Consider the following 12,972-nt stretch of genomic DNA (forward strand, 5'->3'; position numbering starts at 1 on the left):
ACTTGGTTTTAGGGTACAGGTTACAATTAGGTTAAGGTTAGGGTAAGGGTTAAGTTTAGGCATTTAGTAGTGATGGTTAAGTATAGGGTAAGGGGCTAGGGAAAGCATTATGTAATGACTTTGTGAAACAAACGTGTGTGTGTGCCCGTGTGTGTGTGTGTGTGTGTGTGTCACTCAGCTGCTGTATCCTGGTTTCGGTAGGGCGGTCCAAAAAGGTCATACCATACTGTACTTAAAAGTTTTATTATATTATTATTACTTTAATGTAACTTACTGGATTTACAATGCAATAAATTCCACAAAATGTTTCAAATAGCTCCCGTTGTTTCAATTATAATAATAATAGAGGAAGAGCATGGACAGGGACAGACCAAAACGTCTCACTGAGCAGATATGTGAAACCTTCTGTCATAACTGAACATCCAAACTGCTGTCAAGGACATCTGTCTATTAAACATTGGCTATTGATATCATCTTGACCCTTTTAAATTTGCATCTCTCAGCTCAAGGGTGGATCTGCTTCTCTAACTCATCACTCAACAGACAGTGGTTGTCAAGTCAGAAGGTCACACTGTAAACCATAATATTCTAACCCAGCTATTAGCTAAGTTCTGTTTATCTTTCTCAATATCCCCCAGTCTTATGACAATATTTTGTTCCCTTTTGAATGAAAATACACAACATTTCTCATGAAGTGCTGTAATGCTTTTGTTATTAGTCAATGCTCTTTAGACTGACCTAACTGGCAGGAATAATGTTAAATTCTCAATCCAAACAATCACTGGGAAGGATATAACATATCCTTGCTGTACTGTGAAAACCATCCAGAAGCACTTTGTGTTTTCAGCAGCGTTTTTCAGCTTTGTGACAATGCAGCTTTCAGATAATACAATGGGGTTTTTAAATGGTTTATTTTGCTTAAGGAGTGGAAGAATTTTCTCATCCCAGAAAGGAACACTTAATGCTTCAGCTTATTTGTAAAATTCAAAATCACCAAATTTAAAATAATAATAAATAATCAAGAGCCTGAAAGAAAGGATGGTTGATGCATTTTTTAACTTCTCAAAATAAAAAAAAGTCAAGTAATAAGGTCTACCATGTCCACAACATGCCTTAGAGCAGTGGTTCCCGATGGACCTGTCCTAGGGATTACAAGATAAATCTGAAGGGTCATGAGATGATTAAAAAGATAGGACAAAAGAAAAAAGAATGTCTCCTAACAAATTCTATTTATTTTTCTGACCTTTTCCTAAACATTACTCTTTCTTTTACCTTTTCTTTTTTGTTGTTGTAATAGACTGGAATTATACTTTGTCAGACCTTTAAAAACAATTCTGCTGAGGAACATCACACTTGAAACTCATAGACATATGCAACCCGTGACAAGGGGTTGTGAATAGATATTGCTTTGATTTTAAGGGTCACAAGCCAATAAAGGTTGGGAGCCACTGCCACAGAGCCATGCAGTGCCAGAGCAGGTCAAAACAAATGGTTAGTCATCATTAACAAGTAGAAATCATAGTTGAGAGAGATCAATAGATGATGCACTGACCCCATCTAAAGGTGAAGAGGAAACTTGCAGGTTGCAGATATTATATTCACTCTTGTTTGAAACATTTAACTGACGTCATTTGGACTGCATTCACTTTCTAATCCAAGTTAAATTTGTTAAATGGAGACCAAAATGTATTTCCCAGAACACTAATAGATGACTGTGTCAAATTTGCAGAATCATGTGTCCTGGCTAACAAATACTGTATTGATGTGATAAAACCTCAGTTTTAACTATTAATCATTATTCTTAGGCTTCTCAGTACATGGGCATCCCATGGAGTACTTTACAGCAGAGAAAATAATCAGTTTATTTAATGGTGCCATCGCCAAACTAGGCACTCATTTACACAACCTACAATGGCCTAATTCATTCACTGTGCAGTTCAGTCCCAAGTTTCACCACATCCTTTCAGAGGATGACCATGCAGAAAAAAACTCTACTGAACAAGTCACTGAGGAGTGTTTAAATAGTGAGTGTTTAACATGTGACTATTTTGTGTCTGTTGTTTGCACTTTGAGACAAACTTTTTACTGGGTATGATTTCACTATAATTTTTATTGCCAGCATTGATTACAACATGAAATAATTTGAAAAATGATCAGAGCGGATGCTGTCCTGGAACCATCATTTCATGGACTGTTGGACTTTGTGGCATCTATAGCAGAAACAAATGAAGCCAGTCTCTTCACAGGAAAAGGAACTGAAAAGTCCTCTATACAGACTTAGAGAGTAAAACACACATTGGTTGTGACACAAACAACTCTTTGTCAGGGTGTTTTGCTAGACAAGAATTAACAACAGATTTTTCCTCTATTTTTCTGTCATGGAATAATTTTTCCTCCACGATGTCTCCCTGAGGGGCTGAAAAATAATATAAAAATGTCGTCAACGTACATCTCTCTGATCTCGATGAGAGTCTGTATCCTGAAGGCATCTGAAAGGTCAATGATACATCTGTCAGAACAGCATTCCTCAGTCGGTATCAACACAGTATCAGTCTTTTTGTCTTTTTTTCTTGCTGACCGTTGTGTCTGCTAAAAGCTCTGTAACTTAACCAAACTGTGTGACGTTGGCAGTTCTGCGCTCTCTGTCTTTTTCTTTGTTTCACAGCCTGAGGGACTGAAGCAGCAGACAGCTGGTGTATTGTAATGTAAAGAAACTGTTTCTATTCTGCTCTAAACTATCCTTTTACAGTTTTATGTCAGTTTCTCTGTGACAGAGTGAAACCCTCAGCCTTACGGCAGCTGTGTGTGTGTGTGTGTGTGTGTGTGAGGACCATACTGTGCTGTCTCTCTTCCAGGTGGACCTCTTCTTCGTCCCGGTGTCACATGGGAGGGGCCTGGGTGCATGCAGGCTAAAGCTAGCTCCTCTTATTTCCCTGGCAAATGTTGTCACCACAACCAGTCACATTTCTCTGCTCCTCCTCCTCCTCCTCCTCCTCCTCCTCCTCCTCCTCCTCCTCCTCCTCCTCCTCCTCCACCTCTTTCTCTTTCAATCCTCTCCTCCTTCCTACATCCTTCACTCCCTGTCTGCCTGTCAGAAGTCCCACATATCCCTAGAGGATAAGATGCCATGGAGGCCACAGGAAGAACAGCGCTTTACATCTGCTCTGTTCTCTTCATCCTAACAGGTGAGCCTTAAGTCATGTCATGGAGGGATGTTTTGCTTGAGTTGTCAGTGTTGTGTTGGTGCAGCTATAGCAGTTACTGTGGTTGCTGTGTTTGCTTGGTTGGCAAGGTAAAACTGAGTGTGAGTTAAGGAAGTTTTTTTTTGTGGTGTGAAGTAACAAAATGTTCACTGAAACCTTTGTCTTTGAAGGGTTCAGGTCAGAGAAGCAGTAATGAAACTGGGTTGTAAAATTTAAAACGCAAAAATGGATCCCTGTTTGCACTAGAAGTTAATTCAAGAACAACCACTGTGTGTTTTTGTATTTTAAAAAGTTAAACTTGGCATCCTAATACGGTAACATTTTGTGCAAAAATGTGATTTGGTCTAAGTACCTCATCCTCTCCAAGGCCTTTTTTTAAATGTAAGTCTGAGTCTTTAAAGTTTTCCTATTAGAGTCTGTCTTGGTTTGTTTTGCATGTCCTTTCCACAGTCATCACCGTGTGACTTTACAGGATTAGCTGCTGCTGTCGGCTGTAAGTAAAGACATGAGCAGGGGTCAGTGGAAAGGAGAAGTGATCTAGGCCACAGCTCTATGACTCAGTGATAACAGACATGTACCAGCATTCCTCACATGACCAGATAAATTTATCAGAAAAGTGCCTAAAACATGGACTCTCCCCCTGCTTTGATGTTTGTATCATCAACCTTCCTTGAGGAGCACAATTTGTCTTATTTGAAAGAGGACAGAAGATGGTGGCGTTTGGACACACATTGGGACACTTTATTTAGTATCCAAACAACTCGGATGTGTGTGTGAGGGTGATAAGAGGCAGGTGCTTGTGGGTCTCCGCGCATGGTCGTTTGAATGTGTGTGTGTGTGTGTGCTAGTGTGTGTGCATGACCACTAAATGAAGATATCCTCTCACCTCAAAGGCCACTTTCAGTGTAATCTCCTCCGGATCACCACAACAATATCCGTGTTGTTTGGGAACAACAGCGAAGGAGCGGGCTTGGCACACTCCCCCCTCATTCTGCCTTTTCACCGGATCTCAGCTGGTGTAAACACAGGCACTGCTACTGACAACACAAACACACACACACACACACACACACACACACACACACACACACACACACACAGAAACTAGCCTGCAGGCTTGTAAGAGTGGAACGTGTCGAAGGGACGTGTGCGCTGCATGTATTATTTAGGACATAACACCAGACACACAGTGAATCTATTGTGATGTGCAACATGGGCAGCAGTCACCAGGGACCTGGCTGACACCAGCTGGACGTCCCCGAGGAGGAAGTATGGAACGGTCAGAGAGGAGGGCAGTGCAGTGGGTGGCAAAGATAAAAAGAGATAGAAGTAGAGGTGTGAGGGAAAATATGGCTTTAGAAGGAGAGAACAAGACTCACTTTTCTGAGTTTCCCCCTATTTTCATTTCAAGATTTGATTGCATGAGATGTAAAACACTAAAGATGAGTCTTTTTGTTTTGTTTTTTGCAACATCTAAAGATGAAATTATGTGAAATCATATAGCAAATTAACACTGTTTCATGAATATTTTACATCTCCCCGAGTCATTTCTTTAATGCTGAAACGGAGAAAGAGAAGACACACAGTCGGAAGTGAGACAAAGGGACACGAGTAAGAGAAACGTGAGAGGTTTTAGTGAGTTTCTTTCACATTAGCACTGCCTACTCACATGCTGCTCAACCTGGCGTCCAAACACAGTGCCTCACTTTTTAACTTCAAACTGTCAAAAAAAAAAAAAAAACCCAGACAGTAAAGTTTGAATTTGTCAAAAAATCCTGTCAAATGACACCATCAGGTCATAGCTCTGATAAAATAATTAATGATCCTTGATCTCAGGAATGTAATGTAGATGAGGTATGGAAGATGATAAACCAGATAATTTCAACTGTACAGCATACTGAGTAAAAGTATTTACACCATTGCTATATATTACATCAAAACTTCTAGTTGAGAAGACAATAGCTGTGGAAAAACAACCATAACTCGCCCCATAATTGGTGTTTTTATTCCAAGTTGTTTTCAGGTAGTTACCAGAGAATAAACTGCCCTGGCAACTAGCCAGTGCTTTGACAAACAGCAAGGTGCAATAGACAACAGTTATCTAGTTACTTCAGACAGCCCAAGTGTTTGTTTTGGGACAAGTTGGGATCAAAGAGACAGGCCTCGTCCTTGTCTGACAACAATGACACTGTCGTGAGCTGGGTCAATATTAACTCACTACAGTTTCAGGACCTGCACAATTTGAAGAGTAGGATATAGATTATGAGATTAGACAGACAAAATAGAACTGGGTTCATCTTTAAATGAAAATATACTTTCATATTGTCGCCCTCAGTCCATCTAATCAGCAGCACAATATGAATAACAATGTGTTTCCAATATCAACATACTGTAATTCATAATATAGCAAATGTATGCAAAATCAATTACAAGCTGCAACATTTTGTAAAACAATACACAATATGGGGTGCCCCAGTAGCTCACCTGGTAGAGCGCGAACCTTACAAAATGAATGACAATATTGTTACGTGTCTGCTGGATGTGTAAATAAGCAACTGCTTGCTAACACATTATCCATATCAACTTTATAAGGTGATTATATGTCAGTGTCGTGTTAACATCTTGTTGCGCTGCCCCCAAGTGTCCAAAAAGTAAATTATTGCAGGTTGAAATGTCAGATAGCTTTTCATCACCATCCAGTATTCCTTCTCTACAACAAGAAGACAGGCTGGAATGGCGTTTTATTTTCTTTGTGCAACAGTTTCCACTACCCCTGAAACTGCAGGTGAGTCATTCCACCTGAAGAAATTGCTAACCCACCTAAAACAATTATTTAGTATGGGCTTAATGAGAAACACTGAAGACACAAACTTTTTTGATATTGTGATGGGATAGTGGTTACCTAAATCTTGGTCTGTATCACTCGCCAAACCCATATTTTTTTAATTACAGGGAGAAATGGACACTTGGAAACAGAAACACACTCAGTAACTATACACATAGCTGCACCTTGTGTGTTCATCCCTACAATGACCTAATGATTCTAATTATCTGTCTGATTATTAAAGAAATATACCTTGTTTCTGAAACAAGCTTAAAATTGGTAATGTGTACTGTATGAAGCCTAATGTCTTTCATGGGAAATCCAACAAGCTACATTACAGCGATTGTGCATTAACTCCCTTCTTTTCCCTCCTTCTCCTTCTCTTCCTTCTCCTGCCAACTCCACCAACTCAGAAGTCAGCTCTGAGTTCATCCACATCCCTTCATTAGTCCATCATGGTATTGAAGGGAAGTCCCTGCTCCTGTCTGTTGAGACTCGCTTCCCGTTGGATGAAGTTGAGATCCAGGGAACTTGGTCCCATACCAGACCGAGCGGCACCAGAGCCACGTTAGTGACGTTTACTAAAGAGGCCACGATCACTGACATGATGTTCCGCAACCACCTCCTCTTTAGAGAACCCAATGTTTCTTTACTAATCTGGAAATTACACCAGGACGATGAAGGGGATTACCAGCTGAACCTCAACATAGAATTTCATAACAAGACAGGACTGGTTATCAAGGAGGAGAGAACTGTGCATGTAACAGTGGATGGTGAGTGTTGTTCAGTCATGATGACCAGTTTGATGTCATCTATGGACTCAGCCCTAAATTTACCAACATTTCCTGTTTTTTTCCTTAGTCCCTGTGTCCACTCCAATCATTGAGAAGAACCCATCATATGCAGTTGTTGAGGACAAGGCAAACGTAACCTGGACTTGTTCTGTCGAGAGAGGAACAAGAGTTGTGTTCCAGTGGCTAAGGGACAACATCGCACTAGATCCCAGTGACAGATACCACTTCTCCCAAGACAACTCAACATTGTTAATCAGCCCTGTGAGAAAAGAAGACAAGGGAATTTACCGCTGTGTGGCCAGCAACCCTGTCAGCCAGGGTCGGCCCAGCAGGGCCGTGGAACTCAATGTCTATTGTGAGTAGATATATCCATCTGTATTCTCCTTCTCTTTCCCTCCACCAAGACCTGAAATTGCAAATCTAGTTCCTAATTACTTCCGAGAGAATGGCAGTGTGGTTAATTTCCTGTCAGAATGTAATCTTCAGACATGTGTTTTGTAATATAAGGAGACTGATGTTGACATCTCATAGCCCTCAGCTTCTCAAGCTTGGAAAGTCTGGCAAGACACAATGCGGCTCACTTTTATCATTTTTTTTCATGTAAAAATTGCTGCTGTGAACACCAGAAATGATTAACCACAGCAAAAAGAAGTCCATAATATTACAGGGACTGGAATCAGTTTTGTTTTACCTCCCTAGTTGCCAAACTCTCTAACATGTCAGGATCATGTGACCTTCATTTACAAGCTGTTGTTAACTACGCAGGATAAACCTCAAAGAACCAAACACAGAAATACCATAAAGTCAACAATGCAGACAAAAAAATAAATAAATAAACTGTGGGTGTGATTTCTTTCACATAAGTCTTTTTAATTTGGCACACACTGGGACCAGATCTGTTAACATTACAAGGTCAGAATAGCCTGTGAAGTTCAGTTTCAATTATTACAATTTTTCAAGTTACAGTTTTTTTTCCAAAAACATTTGGTTATGGGATGTATTTGTCATAAAGCTCCAGTGCTAATACCAATACATACAATACATCTATTTTACTTTTGCACTCTCTTTGCACTCTGTTCTCCCGGAGGTATTAGGTCGTATGTAAATGTCTGTGAGATCAGACTACTTTCTGACAACTGGAAACACGTGGTCGTTATGGGATAGTATTTGCATGGGAGCAGACTTATCTCACAGAGCTCCTCTGTTCTACCATAAAGCGTGTAGATACACTGATAAACTGGCCTGGTTTTGTGAGTCTGAGGTTACACCCACAACATACGCATCTTTCCACAAATTCTTTTGTATGTGTTTTCATTTTCACAAAACTGACATTTCTGAATTTATGGGACATAAAGGTTGCAGTACAATTTGTATGACATGTGTGAAACTTCCTTAATTATTTCTCATCCCTTCAGTCAGTGTGCTGAAATGGTGGGTGTGTTAATAACTTGGCACCGAGAACTGCAGCACTAGTTAATTTAGCATAGTCATCATTTCTGTTTGCATAGACAGAGCATGTTTGTATTAGCATTCAGTAGCATCCTGCGGGAAAGCAAGGATCTGCTACTATCAGTTAAAATACCTCCTTCAGTTTTACCATGTTCAGTTTATTAATGTTAATGTATGACTGACAATGACTTAATCGTTTTCTCAATGTCATATTTCCTGTCTGAAACATGTCACATACACATTAAAGCTGATATGTAACTAAAACGTTTCATTAGAACTGCAATGTTCTTATTACTTACAGTGAAGTCAATCTTAACAGAGTTGTCACCATGAAAAAAACCCCATAACTGATCTGCTTATGTTAAGGAGAATCTTTTGTGTTCATAATAAAAATCTTATGACATTATTTCTTGCCATTAGAATTGACCAAATTAAATCATCTTCACAAGATTATTTAACATTATAACACAGTTTATGTAGAAGTAACAAGAAAACAAGAAAGAATTTCTCAATTAATAAGAAAAGTTGTTTTCATATGTTGTTATAACATCTCCACTAGAGCGGTTTTGTTGGTTAAGTGACTTGTTCAAGGGCATCGCAACTTTAAACTGTGAAGGGCAAGCACTGCTTTTTCATTTCCCCACCAGGACGTGTGACCCTGTAGTCGAAAATCTTTTGGCCGCTTCTGCCCCATGATGCATTAAGATGAGACAATTCATAGAAAAGTAACCACTCTGTATAATAAGCACCATATCAGCAGCAAACTGTCGTGTTTCCCTGACCTACTGTTGGCCTAGCAGATGGCCCCTACAACCTGGAGGTGAACTCGGGCCAGGGCCTGCGGACAGGAGAAGTGTTCACCATCAACCCTGGAGAGCTGGTCTTCTTCGAATGCCAGGCTGATTCCAACCCACCCAACAGCTACGTCTGGATCTCTAAGAGCCACAACTCCACCCAGGTCATCACTGAGGGCCCGCGGCTGGAGGTGCGCTCCTACAGACTGGCCCAGGCTGAAGAGTACCTGTGCCGCGCCTTCAACAACGTGACGCAGAAGCAGGACGAGGCCCAGTTTACTCTGGTGGTGGCCAGCTTAGGAACAGGTGGGTTGAGGGTGGAACATGGCAAGAGGGAGCAGAGCGTGGGTGGATTTTGGGAATCCTCTGAGCTAAACACTCTGTAAACAGTGTGTCGTGCCAAAAGCAGAAGAGGTTTATGAGCTATGAGAGATATATCTTGACAATGACAGACCACCATGGCCAGCTTTGAGAACATCTGGGTAGATAAAATAGGCCTACTGTATAGTTGAAGCAGTGTGTGCACCACAGGTGAAACCAGGTTATGGCTATAACATGAAATATACGTGGCTATTATGAAACTCATGTTTTATCTCTGTTGCTAGGTTCCAGCGCCTGCAGCCTGTATTAAAGTTCAGTGGCTGGGAAAGTAAACAGTGGATAACAGCTGTTGTATTTGTTGACAAAGTTTTATAGCATGTGGAGTTTCTGTGTGCCTAATGTGACATTGATATGTTGTCTTGGTGATACTGAGAAAGGCTCTCTGATGGCTACTGCTGATACTGGCTATGATTTAAAATGCTGTTTGTTTATTGAGTCAACAGAAGTCACAAGCTCATCTATGTTTTTTATTGACATCAAAATCTCTTATAAACCTTACCAAAGGATCCTCTGATGACTAGCCTTTTAATAAGACTAGTCATGCTAGCTGCTGCGTGAGGCTGTTGGCTACTTAAGCACACTGGTGCTTTAAACTAAATTCTACGAGCAGGCTAACATGCTCACAGTGACAACGCAAACATACTGGTGTTTAACTGGTAATATTTAACAGGTTCTCCATCTTGGCTAAAAATGAGTGTTAATATCAGTGTCTGTCCTGGATTGATTTACAGGGAAAGAGAAGCACACCCAGGAGGGCAGCTCTGTATCCCCTCTGGCAGCCATTACTGTCTGCTCTTTGTTCATCATCGGCTGTATGCTGCTGTTCTTCCTCAGAAGAACCTGCCATCCTAAGAGAGGTTAGATAATGTCTTATTCTGCCGCTTTGACAGAAGTGGGTTTCTAGCATTATTTCTTGTTAACCCTCACAGTCAGTCCTGTTTAACATGTTCCATGTTTGAAATCCACATGTCTGAATGCTGGGATGCGTAACATAACTTGTTGCACAGAGATCTTGCATGTTGAGGTTAATCATAATGTAAATAACTTGCAAATGTCAGTCAAACTGAAGGTAACTGAAGGCAAAGTAACTACTGCATTTGAATAAGTCAAGGTAATATTTAAAATTTCTGTATTTGTGAATAATTATTTCCCTCTGTCTTTTTCCCTCCATTATCAACAGTGCTTATGAGCATTTACAACAGGTAAGAGCCTATGAATATATGAAAGAAAATGAGAATATGAAATTAATACAGACATTAACCATAGTATTTTTAGTATAGACTACATAGTGTATATGCTTCAACTAACAGCTTTATTTGCCTGTTTTTGGCAGACCGCTTTCAGAGCAGAAACGGCCACATCGCTCAGGTAAGCTACTGCTTGTTATCAGATGTTTTTACCAGCTTATACCATCAAACACTGCAGCCAAGAAGGACACCCACATTATATAGTATGCCTACATCATATTTAAATATATATACTGTACATCTTACATCATATTTTGAGGTGATTGTAGGGATGAACAGGGTTTTGGTTTTCCATTAAACTGAAAGTCATTCCCAAGAAACAGGTTTGAGATAAGAGGAGCCTAAAGCAGAAAAGTAAACAAGGTCAGGCTGTCTCATTGATTCCAACTGAAAAGCAAATCTTGGTTTTATGGCTTCATTATATTCATCATGTCACAGTAAAGTTTGACTCAGAATAGATACTAATGCACTTGCTGTAACCTGTAAAGTGTTGGTCTGACATTAAAACCTGCATCAGCAGGTCACGAGGATGCAACAGAAGACTTTGGCATCTATGAGTTTGTCTCCATTCCTGGGAAAATGGAATCTGCACAGGTATTTGTGTAACATGTTGTACATTGGCATGCAGCAAGATTTGACGCTTTTTTCTATTGTTGAACAGTTGTGTGTAGTTTTAATTTTCCTATGCAACTGTCCTGCAGGCATCGTGCAGATCTCTGGCTCGCCTGGAGTCAGTTCAAGATATGCACACCACCATCTACGATGTGATCAGACATGTTCCTGAAACCCCGAGTCACAGTTAGCTGAAGTAACTTCTAGCTGGAGAGTTGAAATGTAACTTAGACTCATTTCACTTGAAGACTCCTGTGTAGCTTTATTCTCTTAAGTCCCTGAAACGCTGGTTTTGGTGGCCCACTTTTTGCACAAGGGATGAAGGAGACTTGTGTGAGTACACAACCTGATTGTGCACTGTTATTGTCCAGAGTTTGGGACAGATGTTAAATGTCTTTTGCTGACATTATTGTGAGATGAACGTGTATGTGTTTCTTGAATAATTTTTTTTTATAGTAGGCCTATAGTATAAATGAAGTTGAAACTGTTTTGCCTTTTCCGTTCAAAAACAAAGATCACTGGGATCATATTAAACCAAGCAAGTTAGTAATAGCCATTTTTACATTGTTTTGAATATAAGGTACCGAAATTCCCATACATTGATTACTATTCAAAACATATATTTAATTTTCAGTACTAAGGTTCTATTTGCCATTTAGATAATATCTTTCTAATTTAAAATTCCCACCAAAGAGAGTCTGTTTTGTGAGAAGACAAGTGTTATAATTAATTCATTTTCTTGTATGAAATACATGCAGGTGTAAATATTGTACATGGATTATACTGCAGATTCTTTATACTTATTATTCTATTTCTATGTTTTGCTCAAATCTATTTATTCCTATAGAAAGACTTAACCCTCTTTCCACAAATGTAGCATTTCTTCTGCTCAACATGGATATAATGAAATGCTGAAACAAGGAAAATGATCAATGATCAATCAAATTATTGTACAGTTTGCATTCACATGTTCGTTTTGTACTTGTATTAAAGATATAACTGTTTACTATTCTGGGTCATTTTAAAATCTGTTTTTTGTTGCCTACAACCAGATGAAGACAATGTACTTCACCATGCCATATCTGCATTTGTATTTGTACTTCTTTATATGTCTTTTTCATAGAATGGCAATAGCAGCCAGGGCTTGAAATGAACAGTCACAGATCCTGAAAAAAAAAACCTAAATAGCTGAAGCCAGCAAAGATGTCAGTTGTTCTGCTGCTTCACAGTCAGTCTTTGTCTGATTTCTTGGCTGTGATAGCTCTTCTCACAAGTGTTTGAGTTGTATTTGTTGTCTTGAAATCGCTGCAGAGTGCTTGTTTCTCTCAGCATTGTTGTATTGGTATGCTGTCTACCTGGCGTGATATGGAGACAAGCAGCAACAGACGGTTGGTTCAGCATGTGGCAGAGTGCCCTCCACCTGCTCCTGCTGACACCTTGTCACGAGTAGATAAAAATGTGTGTGCTTGCTTGTCTCTATCTCTGTGTGTGTTTGTGTGTGTGAAAGAGAGAAGGGGTAGAGGGATAAGGAGGAACCAGACACAAAAATGTTTTGTTAAGAAAATAGAGGTCAAAATTGTATCTGCAATGAACAATGTATCACTTAAAGGCAGCAGTCTGCTTTCTGCTATGATTCAGCTTATTACCAACAAAATTGTTGTTATTCCC

At 39.8% G+C, this 12,972-nt stretch overlaps 1 protein-coding gene across 1 annotated transcript; it reads left to right on the forward strand.

Moving 5' to 3' along the window:
• Positions 1–3,030: 3,030 nt before the first annotated feature.
• hepacam2 (HEPACAM family member 2) lies at positions 3,031–12,313 on the forward strand. The gene is made up of 9 exons (XM_044171016.1): positions 3,031–3,185; positions 6,441–6,800; positions 6,889–7,176; positions 9,071–9,370; positions 10,177–10,302; positions 10,626–10,647; positions 10,779–10,813; positions 11,213–11,286; positions 11,394–12,313. Exons 1-9 carry the CDS (start codon positions 3,128–3,130, stop codon positions 11,493–11,495), a joined length of 1,365 nt encoding a protein of 454 aa, XP_044026951.1. The 5' UTR covers positions 3,031–3,127; the 3' UTR covers positions 11,496–12,313.
• The last annotated feature ends 659 nt before the right edge of the window (positions 12,314–12,972 follow it).

Source organism: Siniperca chuatsi, linkage group LG17, assembly GCF_020085105.1.
Source record: "Siniperca chuatsi isolate FFG_IHB_CAS linkage group LG17, ASM2008510v1, whole genome shotgun sequence".
NCBI lineage: Eukaryota > Metazoa > Chordata > Actinopteri > Centrarchiformes > Sinipercidae > Siniperca > Siniperca chuatsi.

Coding starts and splice junctions, on each gene's coding strand:
- hepacam2 (XM_044171016.1), top strand. CDS start 3,128: ATGGAGGCCACAGGAAGAACAGCGCTTTACATCTGCTCTGTTCTCTTC. Junction 10,648..10,778: donor CTTATGAGCATTTACAACAG/GTAAGAGCCTAT, acceptor TGTTTTTGGCAG/ACCGCTTTCAGAGCAGAAAC. Junction 11,287..11,393: donor GGAAAATGGAATCTGCACAG/GTATTTGTGTAA, acceptor ACTGTCCTGCAG/GCATCGTGCAGATCTCTGGC.